This window comes from Tachypleus tridentatus, chromosome 13, assembly GCF_004210375.1.
Source record: "Tachypleus tridentatus isolate NWPU-2018 chromosome 13, ASM421037v1, whole genome shotgun sequence".
NCBI classification, from domain to species: Eukaryota; Metazoa; Arthropoda; class Merostomata; order Xiphosura; family Limulidae; genus Tachypleus; species Tachypleus tridentatus.
In genome coordinates, this window is record NC_134837.1 from 22,386,694 (window position 1) to 22,405,403 (window position 18,710).

Sequence of the window (18,710 nt, forward strand, 5' to 3'; positions counted from 1 at the left end):
TGGAGAGGAGACAAATTTGTAAACTAATACCTTGCCCCATTAACAAAATTTGTGTCACATGCTTTACAGGCAGTGGCTAGCTTCTCTCCCTGGAGGTTTTGTACATATTTATATCAAGTTATCAACATTACATTGTATACTTGTAATACCAAACATCAGTGTTCAGTGGCAAGACCTATTGATTGCTGTGAAATTTCATGCCAATGTAAGTCACTTTTCACAAATATTTGGAAAAACAGAGCTTTTAGGTGTCCCCTAAAGTTAAACTAATACTACCTCCAACATTGTAACAAAAATAATAGTAATGAGAGACTGAAATTACTATTTCTTCTGTAATTGCTCATGTTTTGAGAGAACTGGAACATACATAGAATCTAAGGTAGTATACAACAGCAAAATTACTTTCACAATCATTATGCAATAATGAGCTTCAAGTACCAGTTTCCTTCATCTAGGGGTTGTGAAAACCCAGTAATATGATATACTGTAGCCTTATTTATATAGTATATATCACTTTCTTATGCTGAGTTAGAGCACAACCTTTCACTTCTGAAAGATTGGTACAGATCATCAGGTGCCCTCTGTAACTGTAACATAAAGTACTATCAGCTAATGTACAAAATTAGTTTTACACAGGACTTTTACTTTCAAGAGCCTAACAATATATGCCACAAAACAACCTGTGTGTCCAGAAAGTAAAAATTACTAAGTCCTTCAATCTTAATTAGCATGTCGTTAGACAGGTCAAGTAACTATTACAAAACAGCAGACAGGCATCATACTCTCAAATCTTGCTCATTAAATCATAAATGTTTCAAACTCCTTTTAATTGACAGTCTTGTAGATATCAAACTGACTTTTCATACAGTGACTCATATATTTTGCTCGATAACTCAGAAAATTCCAGGCATAATAATAAAAAGGGCTGATGTTGGTTTCTCAACCAGCCATCAAAGCAGTCAAATTTTTTTTTACTCAAGTTTTTATATGTGATTCCAGATGCAAACATATTTGTTCTTATCAGCTCAGTCAAAAACATTTTACACAGGTTTTCATCAGATTCAACCTACTCCTCCACTTCTGATTCCTAGAATAACCTATTATTGAGAAGCTTATTAGTAAGGTAGAAAGTGCATTAATGTATTCAGTTGGCATCACATGACTACTCTTACTCATAGCTCATTCCATTAACCTGCCAGTCATACCAGTTTTAGTTACAAATATTTAAAGTACAGTAGTGCTTAATGATAGGAATAGACGAGGATCCAAATAACTCAGTCACTGAAAGGCTGTCCTCTCAAATTCCTTAGGAAAAAACTCAGCACTCAAGGTATTGGTTATGATATATTGTGTGCACATGGCCAAGTGGTTGGGCTACTTGACTTGTAATCTCTGAGGATCACAAGTTTAAATCCTCATCACACAAAACATGTTTGCCCTTTCAGTCATAGGGGTTGGGATGGCTAATTGTTAATCCCACTATTCATTGGTAAAAGAGTAGCTCAAAAGTTGGCAGTGGATGGTGATGACTGCCTTCCTTTTAGTCTTGTGCTGCTAAATTAGAGACAGTTAGTGCACAGAACATTCATATAGATTTGGGCAAAATTAAAAAAAACACAACAACAAACAAACTTAATAATCATAAATGTATTATAAAACTATCTCAAAATAACAGATATACATGAACGTTTTCATGTAAGAACACTCTTTACAAAAATAGAACATACAGTAAAATAAGAAAGGCAAAACAAACTTTATGGAAAGTGAAAAATCATAGAAAAACAAAGTAAAAAATTAAAATACAGCTTATCTGAAATAAATCCTGTAAATGTGGCATCTGTCTTCCTTACAGTTAAATGCCAACCATTGGGTTGTGAAGAAGCACAACTCAACATTCTGCACTTTGTAGTAATCTACAGTTAAACCAATTTCACATTTTCCAAATATTTTGCAATAACTGAAAATTAGCAGACCTAGTGTGTGTAGGCACAATGTAGCAATTTTTGGCTAATTGAAAGAAAGAGACAAGACTCATTGTGAAGTTAAATGAGAACAACCTGTTTTTTGGAGAAAAGAAACTAGCAAATCATTGACAGTGATTATTGCATTGTTATAAATGTTTGAAAAAAGAAACTAATAAAAAAAAAGACATTTTATCTGAAAGTGAAAATTAATCACACAATTAGCAGTTTTTAGATAAACATTAAAATACAAGTGAAACTTCAACAGAAAGTTTTGATTTTTTGAATACCAAAAACAATTCATCATGGAATTGCTGAAACTGAGTTTTTAATCCAGCAGAATTAGAAATATCCACAAATAAAAACTATCAATATGGCCATTGCAGTTAAAAGTTGCAATCATGATCCCAAAAACCTGTATGATGATGAAGTTCCCAAAATTCATGAATTTATGAAAGAGAATCTCAAGAATTTTACAATTTTATTACCCTTTTTTTTACAACAATTTTACTAATATTCCATGATTTATGTTTCTTTCCAGTGGCAACAGTTAATCATACTGTATAAACATGTTTAACTGTTGAGGTTTCTTGATCAACAGCTAATAGAGAGCTGCCTGTCCTAAGTTTATATATACATACAGTATGGATACTGAATGCTCCTTCTTTCTGGATTATGATGACATGATACAAAAGTTGTCTTATTTACACATTCCTAAAATAATTTTTGTGATAAAGCTATTTGCTTCTGTACAGTCTTGGCCCAAATTTTTCCATATTTTGCAATAAGTAATATCATTATTATCAATATTAAATACAAATACACTTAACACTGTCAAAGTGAGAAATGTTATAATAAACATCTTCATGTGTAATTTGTATAATGAGAGAGGTTTTATCAACATCATTAACAATGTAGACTTCTCTGGAACAACATTTCCTGTCGTCCAACAACATTTCAGGATTCTGGGTATAGTACATTGGAGTAGCATTCTGTTTTGGCAATGCACTTTTGCTTCATATCATTTCTGGATAATCAAACAATTTGACACCCTATAACTTATGGTATGTGATGAGGTACAACTCTATACTGGGTACAGAGTTATGTCTTGTCACTTGATGTGTTTTGAAAAAGATTATAACAAAAGCACACACTTTTATAGAAAATAGGTGTGTTTGTGTATTTTTACAAACAACTGATCAAAACAAACTATTCAAACTAGAATAACAACTTGCACATATTTGTCTGATCATATGTTACCTTCTCTGATACTGCTTGGGCATTTACTCAATAACTATTCCATGCATGTAGTCAATAAACTTAGTCTGGAATGGTATGGAAACATTTTGGCAAAGACTATATGCACAAGTGCTATCAATTTAATGAATTTGTATGCTTACAATAAATATGTGTACTCTCCATATCTTTATTACTTATTGCATACCCATAGGGATAACGCATCATGTTGCTCACCAATACAGGTTTTGATAATATATTGGTGCTCTTCAAGTGTGTTTAACAAATTAGCATTTACACTTTCTAAATCTATTAAAACTCTAAATTATTTCAATAATATGTGGCTCATCCTAACTGTAAATTTTCATCCAGAAAGGTACTGTCAGAAGTTAAGTGATAACACTTGGCTTCATTTGATGTCTGACAAAAATATACAGATATAATTGTTCCATAACATCTAGCATCTGTGATAGCATGCTCAGGTGCTACAACCTCAGATGAATAAATAATCCTGCCAATGATAAATTGATAGTGATGCCCTAACTGGAATATGCTTCAATGATTAGGAGTTCATTTTTACATTCAATATGTCTAACATGTGTGTCAGCTCTAGTAAAACATGAAAGAATTGCACAGTCAACAAGAGGTAATCAGGCAGTATCAGTGATATAAATGTGACTGACTTCCTTTCTATTTATGGGTCAGAACTACTATGTGATAAAGTCTTTAGAAGATAAATGTAAACACTGAAGTCTCTTAAAACATGGACAAAAACCTCCACTTAGATAAACACAGGTGTGCACTTTTCAAACTTCTGTATATGCTGAAATACAAGTTAGATCAGGTAATAGAATTATTTTTGCTGCAAGATATATAGTCTTTTATGAAACATTTGGAAGAATTTGGTGTTGTGCAGTCTGAATTATATGAAAATAATTCATATGGTCCTATATCTGATAGTGAAAATAGAACTTGGCCTGCTTTTCTCATCCACTATTCATATGCTAAGTGTATAGTGTTGAGTCTGAAATTTTTCATTGAGTCTATACATAGCAGTGGAAATATGTTGACATCAGACAACCAAGAAAAGAAACCAATTTTATATTTGTTATGTATGTAAATTACTGTCTGTAAATATCATAAACTATTGATAATTTCACCTACTCATAAACATTACAGTTTGATTCAGTCAAAATATTATACAATGCTCTTTTTGGCAAACAATAGTTAAAACATTTTTTTCTCAGATAACAGTGCAGTGAGTATATCCATTACTCTTATCCTACCATTAAAATTTTACTAACTGCCATATATTTCAATGGAGAAATGAAAACATTATCTCATAAGTATTAAAGGAAATAATAGTTCAAGAAATTTTCAAATAATGCCTTAAAGACTGGTAATCATGTTTTTCCTCCTTATCTAAATTAAATACCTTCTTTTTGAGATCATATAAATACAGCTATTACTCATGTATTAATGGATTGACTCATTAGAACACAATATGAGGCTTTATCCAGCAAAAGCTAATAGGCCTCTGTGCTGCAGACACATAAAAAAGTCACACCTAATCTCCTCTTTGATCACATGGAGCCTTTCCGAGCTGTTCATATGTGAAGTTAAACACATATACTAATACAGACATTAACCACTCAATATCATCATGGCCAAACATGAGTGTGTTTAGCAAATAACCTATAACTATTGTGATGTAAGGTAAATATTTGTCTCCTTGTGTTTGGTCAGGGTTAACAAAAATAGAAAACCTATGCTTGATAGTCTGTATCATCCATTCCACTAAACCATCAGACTGGTGCAATAAGTTAAAGACAGTGCCTTTGACACAGCTAAACTTTACCCAGTTCAAATAATAGTTGATTCATAGAGTTAGCATACTGAATGGTGTGAATCCCTTCAGGTACTCCAACCCCGGCTTTCCAGTGCTTCATCTGCACATCATACATGACCTGTGCAAATTTATCAGCCAATGGATAAGTCTTAGCCACTTAATAAAGTAGTTAACAACTGCAAGTATATACAGGAGACCTCGTTTCATATATTGGAGTGGATCAGCAATATTCATAGTTATTCTCTTCAGATGAAAACCAACAATTCCTGGCTGACTGTTTCTCTTGGTGTTACACATTGGATAGTATTTACACAGATGAAGAATGTCTACACTCAAATGTAGCCATTAAAACTGCTGTCAGACTTTATCATATGTTCATGTAATGTTTTCCAATCTTTGTGCTATGCAAAGCCGAGAGAATCTTGTGCCTAAAAGCTCTGGGAACTACTAGTTGTAACACAAACTGAGAACTATACTAGTAACTGTTCATACAAGTGTTCCATAGGTTTCATGAGTGTTTACTATCTCATCCAATTGTGATTTACTTTGTTGCAATGTAAGAATGATTCACAATTTTACTAGGTTTTCAAATGCTCTTCCCATAGTTCCCTCAGCATTTAACAATACATCCATCCACTGTTGGAATCTTCTACTGTTCAATTTGTTGTCATTATAGCAAAACTGCTCTCAAGTCCTGCATGATATTCTGAATCAAGGCATTCAACAAGTGTATAAGTTATCACCATAGAGTGAGCAGTTCATCTGTGTTGCAGATCCAGTTGATAATGCATGATTAACTTAAATCATATTCCTGCAACAGTGTTATCCAGCATTCTGTCACCTATTTGTATTTTTTAATTTTATCAACTATCTCAGAGACATGTGTGAATTTTATACCGTGCAAGAAGTGGTGAAGATGTTTTAGGAAGAGAACAACTACAAACAGCTCTATTTACATCACACAGTATCTGTATTCATAATCCACTAGTGTATAGTTGTCATACACAACTGTAATTCTTACTCTGCTGATCTATCTTGCAACTGCAATAATAATATTTTGATTCCATTATAACTTATTTTGGTATCTAGAAGAAATTCATAATTCTGTCATGGATATTCCAACACTGTAGCTTCTAATAAAGCAGATTTCAGAACCAGAATACTTTCTCACAGTCGTAGAGCTGTCTGAAGCATAACTCTTCCTTATTAAGAGCCAATAATTGTGAATCAATCTTGGTAAAGCTGGTCATAAACTATAAGAAATACTAGAAAAATTCAATAAAGCTACAAACTTAATACTTGGTCACAGGCTGAGGCTAACCTTGTACTACTACTATTTTAACAGGATTTATAGAGATTCATTCTTTAAAATATGACCACGAAATTCTGCTTTCATACGCGTGAACACACACTTTCCTGGTTTCAGTTTCATACCTACTATTTATTTACTGGAATCTCATTTGCAGGTTGTCAACCACATCTTTGAACATACAATTAAACATCAAGACATTATCAGCATGGATCACTCACTTCGTTCCTTGCATTGTTTGTTTTTGCTAGCCATCCCTAATTTTGCAGTGCTGTAAACTGAATTAGCTTGTCAAAAGTGTTTGGCACATTACACAAGCTTAACAAAACTCATAGAAATTACCTCTCATGCTAAAAGCAGTCTTATTATTACTTTTGTCATCCACTTAAACTTTTTTAATATCTGGATGCCTTGCCTAACGTATTGAACCAATGTGCTCTTTCCAACTCATAGAAACTTTATCTGTTTATAATAATGAAAAGCTGTCAATATGAATTACTATGTATTCCCTACCAAAATCAGAACAGAACTTGGGTATACCTTCGTTCTTCCAGTCAATTATAATTGGAAATGACCAAGCATTCTTTAAAGACTGTATAATTCCATCTTTAATATCTCATATACTTCACCACTGACTACATTCTTTGTGCTTCAGAGAATTCTTTGCAGCAGGTGCATCACCTGCATTATGTGATGACTGTTTAATCCAACTGGTCTAATAAATACTTTAGAATATTTATCATACAAGTCACTAAGTTGCTGCCATTGTATTGAATCTTCATTGTCTGCACATTCCTGAACTAAAGATATCAGATGCGGTGGTATCGATATGCTTATTTTTGGATGTGGTTTAATGGATACAACCCTATCATAAGCACTAGTACTTATAAGTAGCTTTCACTTTGGTTATCATGCTAATAACCGTTCAAGCATGCAGCTGAATAACAAGTTACCCACAACTGAAAACAACAGTGGGATTTTATCCTATTTCTTACAGATAACAGCCCAAGCTTCATGTGTCGTAGCATTGACTTCATAAGTTGTAACAAGTAAACCATGTGAGGACAGGGACAGCACTATTTGCTCACCGAATACCGCTGTGGTTGCATCAAAATGTTGGGAAGTGTGGGTGTTTGATCAAGCTTGAATGGATACAAGCCCACATGACATAACTGCCTGGATATGGTAATCTGAATGAGGTAAAATCACTGCAGCTGTTGCCCAGGTTTCTTACTCTCTTGCAACCAGCTCAACATTTTAACTTCGCACTGTGGCATGACAGAAAATGCTTAAGTAAGGACTTAAAAATCTCTCATACCCAAGAGATGCTGAACCATATCTGAAACTTATCAATATGGATATTCTTATAATTTGCTGAGGCTATTGTTGGGTAAACCTTACATGCATATGGCAAAGATAATCTATATAAGCATTCAGGTTTTCTTTAGTATCCATCTCTTAGAATTTGGATTTGGCTTAATGAATTGTTCTGTTTTCCTTTGGGTTAAACCTTTGATGCAACTCAGTAATGGTTCTCTTGCAGTCTTACAACCTGCTGCAGAGTCCTTCCATTAAAAGCAGTTATTTGTCTAATATATTTCAGGAAATAACCCAAATCCTTTATTACTCTATCTTTAAATGTAAGTAGAATGATCTGTTTTGCCTGACTCATAGTAATCTTTATCACAAGGAAATACACTTTCCTGACTTTCAACCTGATTGTGATGTCTTCAACAATGTGACCATAGCATCGTAGGGGCTCTTAAGGTTACTGAAACTCTAATGAGCAACAGGCCCCTGTTCTAAGATCTTAGAATGATGAGGCTGGGTCAGCAGCTTATCCATCTGTTCTGTTTAGCCTCTGTTATCCTTGGGTATTTCATCATTATGCCATCTGACTCAGGAAAGCTCATCATTTCCCCATTCAGTGTCTGCTGCTTAGCCTGCTGATGGGATAGCTGTGGTTGGCAAATGCCCTCCAACACCATATCCAGTCTCTTTCTAATTTTCTTGGGTGGCTTCAACCAAAGCTGTGGTTGTATAACTTTGGTTGGTATACATCTGGTAGTCTTATACAGGTTGCCCTACAAAGTCTGAGACTGATAAGAGGCCACACCACTACAAAAATCCTTAGTCATCCATGTTTTCCCTCACACTGAGGTTGATCCACAGGGTAGAACATGGTAAAGCATTCTGCATGTACCAGATATCAACAGCTCTTCTTTCTAAGTCAATAGTTGTAGCAAAACAGAAATAATGACTTTTACAGTATTTGCAAAAGTTCAATACTCTAAAGAGGACTCTTAAAGACTCAAACAACCCTCTCAGACAACCATTCCCATTAATAATTGATTCTTCCTCTTTGTTTTGAAAAATACTATTTCGTTTCAATTATGAAGCCTTTTCTAAAGTTAATCACACAAAATTTGGAGTAAAGAGTAGTGCACACTTTAACAGATGCATTAAGTTATATTATATGATATTCTACAGTCATGGCACCAAAGTTTCTTCCAAGAATCCACTCTGTGGAATTAATAAAATAAAACTGAGTTAGCCTTATAGCCGTGTAATAGGTCAGATTAATAGCTGGAGATGCATTCCAGATATTTTATAAGAAGTAATGCTAAATATTTTCCTAAGAGAGATCCATATTGTTAAATGGAAGATTAAGATCAGGCACAAAATAAAAGGCAAAATCATTATTATAACACTAAACACAAATATAGTGTGTATATTTGCTTTTATTTACAATAAATCGTTTTTCAATTAGATTCTCTTTGCTTCTGTTTCTTCGAGACCCTTTTTCAAACTGTTTAAACCCAACATTCCTTAATTCACAAGAAATGTCGCATTTATGCAGAGCAACTAGTGTTATTCACATGTCTGTCATTTTCATTTCAAGATTTGTGAACCCATGACCTATACTCATCGCGTTAACAGATGAAGGACGTTGTAGGCGACCTTACACAACGTGAGGTACTAGTGCAGCAATATCCCCTCAGGGGCACAGCAAGTATTATGTACTAGAGAACAAAGAAGCGAAGACAGCTAGAACGAAATTAATGGCGTTCTCAGCCACCTGTTATGTGAAAACTGTGCAAACACAGAACAAATGATGAATTCAGAATAGAAATTATATCATTGCAAGGACATAAAAATGTAGGGTATATTCAAAAACCGAATTGTCACCAACACCACACTTCTTATTGTTGTTGAAGGGTGATAAGTATTTTGCACACTAATAAGTAAACAATCGCTCTTGGAGATTTGCAACCCCTCCTTTTTTTAATGAGTCCCTACTATATGAATTTAACTTATGTACGTGTGAGTTTGGCTTCAGAAATATGTTTTTATCTTAGAATGTCTGATTTTCGAAGATACTGGATGAAAAGGTTTTATCCTCCTTAGAGGGCAAACGACTTTGGAAACACACATTTTTTTAATTTTTATCATAAAGAGCTCTTATTTGTATATCTAAAGTACGTGAATAATTGTATATATTTATGTTGGTTTTGCGTTTTAAAGTAACCTAGCATGACCTGATGCTGAGATTGCTCGGGTCGCAATGAACTGACCGCGAGTTCGAGAACCTTTACCAAACATGCTCGCCCTTTTAGCCGTTTGGGCGATATAAAGTGATGATTTTCAACCCCATTTGTTAGTATTGTTTGTAGTTATGCACAAAGGTACACAATTGACTATTTGTGATCTGCTTATCATTGTACTGAAACCTGGTTTCTATCGTTACAAGTCCGCAGATATTGTGTCACTAGGGGCAAGAGTTGGCAGTAGGTGATGTTGACTAATTGCTTTTTCTTTAGCCTACAACTCTAAATGAGGGATGGTTAGCGCAGGCAAACCTCGGGTATTTTTGCACGGAATTCATTCAATAAATAAACACTTAAACATCATGAATATTGGGAGGAATAGATCCGCTATGAACTTAACCCTTCCAGGACGCACAAATCTCCCAAATACCAATCCAGAAAATTTATATGCAAAAACGGCTCGTTTGGGCTGAGAAAACACTTTTACATAGAAGTGTTTTCTCAGCCCAAACGAGCCGTTTTTGCATATAAATTTTATCAACAAGTGGGTTTCTCGTCATCACTGATTACAATCCAGAAAACACGTTATGGATATTATTTAACAGGAATGACATCTTTCAATAGTGAATTTTGTAAATAAAAGGTTTCACTAATCAATATTTTTTAACATTAATTCAACAGATAATAAAATATAAAAAATAATTTGGTATCTTATTTTGATTTTAATATATTCTATAAATGTTTTTTATTTTTATTTTTTGCCACATTTTGCTTTTCCTAGCGACTCATCGGAATAAGAAAGCAGAAGCTAACAATGCTCAAACTTAAGGAAGTAACAATTTGTGATGTTGAAAATGAGGGTTATTTTTAAAGTAAAAGAAAAAAAGTACATCTGTTGACAGTGTAGTTTCTCACACTTTTAATAAGTGCAGCTTTTTCTCTACAACTTCACTTTAAGATGTCTGTTACGGAAGATAAATTGAAGAGATATGAAAAAATTGAATTTCTGGGCGAGGGTCAGGTAAGTTAACTCTTTTTCAAGTTAGAAAGTTGAACAATTATTTGAATTAATGCTCTCTTACAACAACAGCAACAAATTATGACCGGTGTCAATCAACCTAGACATCTATTGAGAATAGAAAGGTGATTTGTGGGGCTGTTTAAAACCGAGAAGCTCAATATACGAAAAGGACAATACTTTAATTAAATGAACGTTTTATAGTTATGGCTTGTGTTCTTGAGAAGAACATCTTTGCAGTGACATGTAGCTTAAAATTTGGTCTTATAATTTTTAAATCTTTCTAATCGAATCAGTGCCCATATTTAACTAGTTAATTATTAGTGGAAGGTTTAATTTTTGTAATTTTTTCATGTACAACTCTTGTTTTTTCTAAAACATGCTTTGTACAATTTCTAAGGCTGCTCACTATATTTATTACAAGTCCAAACGGCAGCTTAATTTCATAAGGAAATAAATTATATTTACGTATTCAGAATTGCTTTTTAAAATATTTATTAAAAAGTAATTGAAAATAATTTTACAGAGTGAAGTATTCAATCAAAAAGTGACAAATCATTCAAGTTTTTGTCTTATGTTACAATTTCAATGGGAACAAAAGATTTAATGAATACTATATTGTATACAAATAATAATTTAAATGCTAATTAATAATACTAGGATTCTTAAACTATACTAGTTTTTCATATTTATTTTGTTATTATTATGTCCTCTAGTTGAGCTGTCTCTTGAATTTATTCACAAAAAGAATTTATGAAAATGTTTTTCCCATTTTCAAATACGGATGTGTAATGCTCATTTTAAATCTCATTGTATTCATATTTTAGCCATCATATACAGTGCCAGTGTAAGTTACAGATGTAAAAGTCTCTAACCCTGATTTTTATGGTATTACGATATCTAATTATTTTCAAACAAATTGTGTCCTTTTTAGTTAGTTTAAAATCTATTCGTACTGTGTTTCTTGTACATCTTTTTTGCCATTTTTAGTTACCATTCATACAGAACACAAATTATAGTCGATTACTTTTATAGTTATAAATTACTTATGAGTATTCACATATTTCAGAATATTAAACATAAAATAAGTAGTGAGATGACACTTGTATTAATATTACAGAATAGCATCTGAAGATCATTCTGTATACATTGATTTGAAGTAAGCATACACGTTTTCCATCTCCCTTCTTACTACATCATGATTTCAGTCTTAAAAATGGTGAATTAATGTTAGAATAAAAACCTTCCAGCTCACATAAGCTACTTTTTAACAGGTCACAAATGATGAATCAAATACAATATTGGGTGTCATATTTCTTTTTAATATTTAAGTTATTTAGGATAGCATATTACTTGTGATCAAGATAAAAGTTCTTTTTTTTTCTAGTTTGCTACAGTGTACAAAGCCAAAGACATTGAAACAGAATGTATAGTTGCAGTGAAAAAGGTAAATAAGAAAGCTGTATATAGTGTATTTAAAATATAAAATAATTAATATAACTACATCTAAGTTAAATCATATATTCCTTTCAATTCTCTTTTCAGATTTTTGTCAGGCTATACTGCATGTTTCACGATTAAGGTTTTTGAAGTTTTAAATTGATTTAACAAGAGAAAAATTAATTTTTCATTAGTTTACACCAAAATAAGATCATTAAGGAAAAGTATAATTTTCTGAGTGTAGGAAAAGAACTAAACATTATAGTTTGTATCTGATGTATGGTTTGAACACTCATAACTATTCTTGTTTTTTAAGTTTTATTTTTTAGTTTCAGTTTCCATTTATATGTTCAGTGTAAACCTATGGTTGAAATACATTAAATATTTATTGTCATATTTGTGTTTGCCAGCACCTTTGTTACTGGAACACACACAAACAAATGTGTATATATAACTGTTAATTTTTTCTTATTGAGACATGTTCTTGTCACAAACCATACATTTCTATAATGCTCATTTCACATTTCATACTTTATTGAAAATATGTTAAATTGTTTTGTTTGTATTTTTTCTTCTGCATTTGCCTTTTTGAGGTATGTCATTGTTAATGTTTGTTGAAGTGAGTACTGAAGTCATTCAGCATTCATTGTTTTAATACGAAATGATAAAAACTCATAACCTGGGAGTTTTTAAAAAGTGGACCTTTCTTCTTCTTCAGGAGCAGATTGGGAATGGTGACATAATCAAATGAATAATGTCATGATGGTCATCTGGGCTCTTAGGATATGTTTAGCATATTTTTCCATGTACTGTTGTGTGTCCAATTTCTGGTACAGTGTGGCTGGTCAAGAGAGTGTTATATATATATAAAAAAAAAAGTGTTAAGGATACTTTGCTTTAGAAGTGTTTAAAAAAGTAAAACTTTATTTAAGTGGACTAAAATTTACAACCCCTTCATTTTAGGTGGGGGGTATGGTGCATACTATCATCCCCCCTACAGTTTGGTCTGTAGAATTGTTTTATTGCATCACAGGCCTACAAATTGTGTGTTTGTTCTTGTAATTCTCATGTTTTTACCAATTGAATTACATAATTAGGCCTAGATGTAGGCTTTTTCGGTAGCCAAAATGTACATCTTTAATATAGTTGTGCTTTTAAGCTTTTCTATCTAAGCGATAGTTCGTAAGTATCAGTCAGTAGGCTTAAGTATACATGCAAGTATTGTGGCAACAAGATTACTTTGTGACTGCATGTTTTCAGGTTCAGAGATTACCAATTTGCAAATTGAACAGTCCACATAAGTGGTTGCAAAAATCATCCCTCCCATCGGGTGTAAAAAATCTACATCCCTGTATGGTACCACAGGTGTATACATATTTATTTATCCTCCTTTTATATATACACATATATCACAGGATGTCTAGGGTAATGAGATATCCTGCTGAAAATAATTTCCTTTCAAGAAATATCTACTCACCTTTTTACACCATCTTGAAGATTTAATTTGTTGCTTCCTGCCATGTAAATAAATTAAATAGATTGTACAGTATTGACCATTAATCTGAGCACAAGATTAACAAAAGCAGGTTTTTTTTCAATATTTAGGCAACCATGCAAAATACTGTTTTAGGTTTGAACATTGCACCATATGGAGAACACTAGCTTATGTCTGTTACAAAACTCATTGTGGAGAACTGACCAGAAATTTTGGTAAAGAACTCATTTTCATTGTGAAGTACAAAGAGGACCCTGGCAGTAATTAGTAATATTAATTGAAATAGTTTCTGGTATTTTTAAGTTTTTTGTATTAAATACTCTTGTATTGTTAAGATCCTGTAATCAGAAGTATGTTGTGGTAGAGGTAACCATCTTATGGAATTTCACTGTAAGATAAAAATATTAATTTAAAACATATTTGTGAAATGAAATATATTTACTTATGAAATGTAACCTTTACGTCAACAGAAGAAAATCTTACAGATCAACATTTCCACAAACCCAGGTATATATACGTATGTGTTTAGCTTTTCTTTATTATTATTGTTTCCTGAATTTTATTCAACATTAATATACTGACAACATTTTTCTCCTTGTGACTGTCTATTAATTTTTGAATTAAAAGTTACTTTTTTATCATTGTTCTAGGAAGTTAGATCACTTTTATAAAAAAATCATTTCCTTGCAGGAAAAAAAAGGTTACTGATTACCAATAAATTTTGTTTTATGTTTATATCTAGATTAAACTTGGTTCTCGAGCTGAAGCTAAAGATGGAATCAACAGAACAGCACTTAGAGAAATTAAACTCTTGCAAGAATTGTCACATAAAAATATCATAGGGGTTGGTATTTCAAAATGTAGTTGAAACTTGAGTATGATTTTGTAATAGGCACCTTATCCTGAGTAAATAAATAAGCATTGTTGTTTTATTAAGCTGTTTATCATTTTTTAAATAAAAGTAATATATTTATTGATATATGTATGCAAGATTATCTTGCCATTTGGTTACATCTTGTAAAGGTTTTTTTTATTAGGTAAATCAGTTAACTGTCTTGAAAAGCTTTCAGTTGTGTCATTATTCTTGATTTGGATAATTGAAAAACAAAACAGTTACATAATATGTATTTTATGCACTGATACTTGACATTTTATGTCACTGAAAGAATTGCATGTGAGTTCATAACTTAAACATTATTTAATGTAGTACTGAATGAAGAATTAGGTCAGAATACATTTACATGATTTTTATTGTTGTTGTTTTTTAGTTGCTGGATGTATTTGGTCACAGATCTAATGTTTCCTTAGTATTTGACTTTATGGATACTGACCTAGAGGTGAGATAATGATAACTTGTTAATAGTTTTGTTTTACAAAGGTTCTTCTAGTGAGCATGCATATGGGTACATGAATCTTGGCTGTATACTATACTATACTTCGTGTTTAACAGATTTGTGAATGTTAGTATGAGCAGCATTTATTTAATGTAGAATAATAATTAGTAATGCTAATCAGTGTATAGACACTTTGAGGTGACATTTTTATAAATATCAGTTAGGAACATTATTATTCAAATGACCTGTGTTATGGAATGAAATAAACATTTGGCAGAATCTTCTTTGCTATACAGGTTATTAATTAAGCACTGTAATGTCAGACATATCTGGACTTTTTAAAATTTGCATATCTTCCAGTTTGACTCTCATTTACATTATCTGTTTTCAGTAACTATGTAGTTTTGTAGTAGCTATTTTAACAACATATTTGCTATTTTATAGGCAGTGTACTTGTGGATTATAAAATGTCATTTGGAGAGGGAGGTTATCACAATTAGGGATGGTCATTTATATAGAAGACCACTGCCAATAGCTGTTTGCCGTCACAGCTCAAGGCTTCCTCTTGAAACATGATTGATTTCACATTTAAACCAATATGTTTCTGTTCAGTTTTTTTGTTGCCAGTGCTCAGTCTTGTTGTTTTAACTAAGTGCAAAGGTTTTATGTCTTTTTTCATCTTTCCATTATATGAATGCCCTAGATCTGCGTGTTGTTATATAAAGCATCAAACTTTACTTTCCATTCTCCAATAAAACTCAAAATGTAAGGCAGTTTTCATGTACCATCTCAATTATAAGTTTGTTTCCACATATCTGACATTTCCCAAGGTTCTTACACTTCTCAGTAGGATTCATTCATTACTGTAAGCACTCTTAACAGTCAGTAATGTTTCCACCATTGTGCACCAGGTAACTGGTTTCATTGTGATTTCAGATCTAAAATTCATGGCTTCTTGCTTCTGTTCTTTCAGTTACTTCTGCTTCATCTTTGGCCAATAATTTAAAGCTTAGTTTTGCTTCTGGATATCTTTTCTCAACAAAGATCAAGTACTTCCACTTTGCCCTTTGTTGTTTGGATTACATGGACATATGTTTTTTATCTTCAGTTATATTCTTATGAATTTCAGACTATCTGATAGTGTGAGCAATACTCACTTGAATTTTTTTTTTAACAGCTTTGGGATCTTTTCTTTTTTCCTTTTCTCTCATTGTACTAATCTTAGTCTTTTACTTACTCAACTTCTTTGCTGTCTGTTTCATTTGAATTTATTTTTTCAGTTTTGGGATTTTCTCTTTTTCCTTCTCTCTCTCTCTCTTTAACTCAATATCTTTGCCTGTGCTTCACCTTTTTTTAGATGTTTTGCATGAGTTTTGGTGTCTTCCTTTCTCTCTGTTTTCTTCTGTCATGTTACAGTTAACTTAGTTTTTGTTGTTGTCATCGTTCTGGGATGTCTTACTTTTTTCTTTTTTTTGTCAAAGGCTACAGAGGCTGGTTCAATTACTTCAGAACACAATTGACAAGAATAATTCTTCTTTACTCTGTTACTACAGTGCCATCAGTGATAATTTCACTTTAAAAATTGTCACTGTATGAACTTTATGACTAAACTCACAATCACACAGTTTAGACTTTTTTATTTAACAAACTCAAGCTATATTCTACATTTTGAATGCATATCTGTAGTTCAACAGAGGCCTAGAACATTCCACACACATTACAAGATACTTTGATGCAATAACACTGAAATAAAACAATGAGAAACACTTGAAAGCTTCCACTGACATGACATAAAATCACAAAAATTAAACTACATGACATGGTTCATAACCAAACTTGATGTAAATTATTGCTTCTAAAAATACAAACTTGAGCACTTGCACTACATAAACCAATTAAATCATAACTCTCACATTAAAATTAAAACAGTCATGTATAACTAACATTCTAGAACATTCTGAATAAGTAATGTTTTTTCAGTGAAACTTTAAATTTTAAGTATTTTTACTGTAGCACTAACTATAGTTAAATTTATAAACATGCATGGAAATTAAAAGTTGAGAATTATGAAATAAAATCAACATTACACATTTACTTCCTTTTTTTGCATATTTCATATTTGTGCAAATTTTCAATTAATATTCCCAGTTTCACCTGCTCACCTTATCACATCTATTTTCTTTTAATGTTACCATGTTACTGCTTGTTTCATATTACGTAAGTAGTTGATAAGTTTAGAAGAATAGTGGCAGATTTTTGTACACTAGTGTATTTCATGGCATAGAATATATGCTCTTGAATGCATAGCCAAAATTAAAAGGGAGAGCTCACAGGGCTGGAGATGGTTTAATTGTCTTTTGAAATAAAGAAATTAAAACATAGATAATTTAAGAACTGTATTGTGAACTATGTTCTGATGCCAAGTTTATTGACATGCATTTGTAATAAAGATGAGATGTTTAATTCAAATTTGAATGTGTAATGTTTGTTTGTTTTTGAATTTTGCACAAAGCTACATGAAGGCTATTTGTGCTAGCCATCCCTAATTTAACAGTGTAAGACTAGAGGGAAGGCAACTAGTTGTCACCATCCACCCCTTACTCTTGGGCTACTCTTTTACCAGCAAATAGTGGGATTGACTGTCACATTATAATGCCCCCACAGTTGAAAGGGCAAGCATGTTTGGTGTGATGGTGATTTGAACTTACAACCCTCGGATTATAAGTCAAGTGCCTTAACCACCTGGCCATGCCAGGCTAAATGCAATGTCTTAAAAAGTTATGCTATGGACATACACATACACACAATAGGTTGACACCATGCACAAAAATATAAGAGGTCAGTTCAACAGTTAGCCTGTTGTATTCCCTTTTCAATGCTTCTTATCTAATCATAGGTATTCATAATTAAACAGATTTACTTGTGTGTATTGGTTAATGTTTTAACTCTGTTATATATTTATTAGTCCAAATCTAGTATTTTCTAACACAGTTATGAACAAGTTATTCTGCAACCAATGAAGAAAGGTCATCATTATTAACATACTGTTGTTTTTTTATTAAAGTAATTTTGCTTTATGTGTCATTAGTTACATTTGTAGCTTGTAATAAGTAAGTAACGTATGAAGTTAGTACTTTTTTTTTTTAAATCCAAACAAGGTAAAACCTGAACAGCAGGAACTAATGTAGCCAATTATGTAATCAATGGCCAGTACACCACAGTATCACATGTGTGAGTGTTGTACGTACTGTTGCATGCAGTCCTGTTAGACGAAATAGTAATAGCTGTCTTGTCCTATGTTAGTTTAGTTGATATGTTTCTAAAACCAAACAAGTTTGTTTGAGTTATGGTAAAGTATTAACTCATTACAGTTGGTCAGTTTTATTTGGTGGTATAAAGTAGTCCAAGAGATGGCACTATGTGCTGTCCTCCTGTTGCCTTCCTTCTGATTAGTATATCAAAATTAAGGATGGTGGTAAGTTGCCGTAGTAGCATTGTCATAAGTCAAGCACAGAGAAAC

General features: G+C 32.4%; 1 protein-coding gene across 1 annotated transcript in view; it reads left to right on the forward strand.

The window, feature by feature from the left end:
- Positions 1-10,644: 10,644 nt before the first annotated feature.
- The window catches only part of LOC143239386 (cyclin-dependent kinase 7-like), a 41,106-nt gene continuing 33,040 nt past the window's right edge, over positions 10,645-18,710 (forward strand). The window contains exons 1-4 of the mRNA XM_076480397.1: positions 10,645-10,924; positions 12,309-12,368; positions 14,599-14,700; positions 15,125-15,193. Of these exons, the coding sequence (XP_076336512.1) occupies positions 10,862-10,924; positions 12,309-12,368; positions 14,599-14,700; positions 15,125-15,193 (294 nt within the window). The 5' untranslated portion in view covers positions 10,645-10,861. The remainder of the gene's footprint in view (positions 10,925-12,308; positions 12,369-14,598; positions 14,701-15,124; positions 15,194-18,710) is intronic.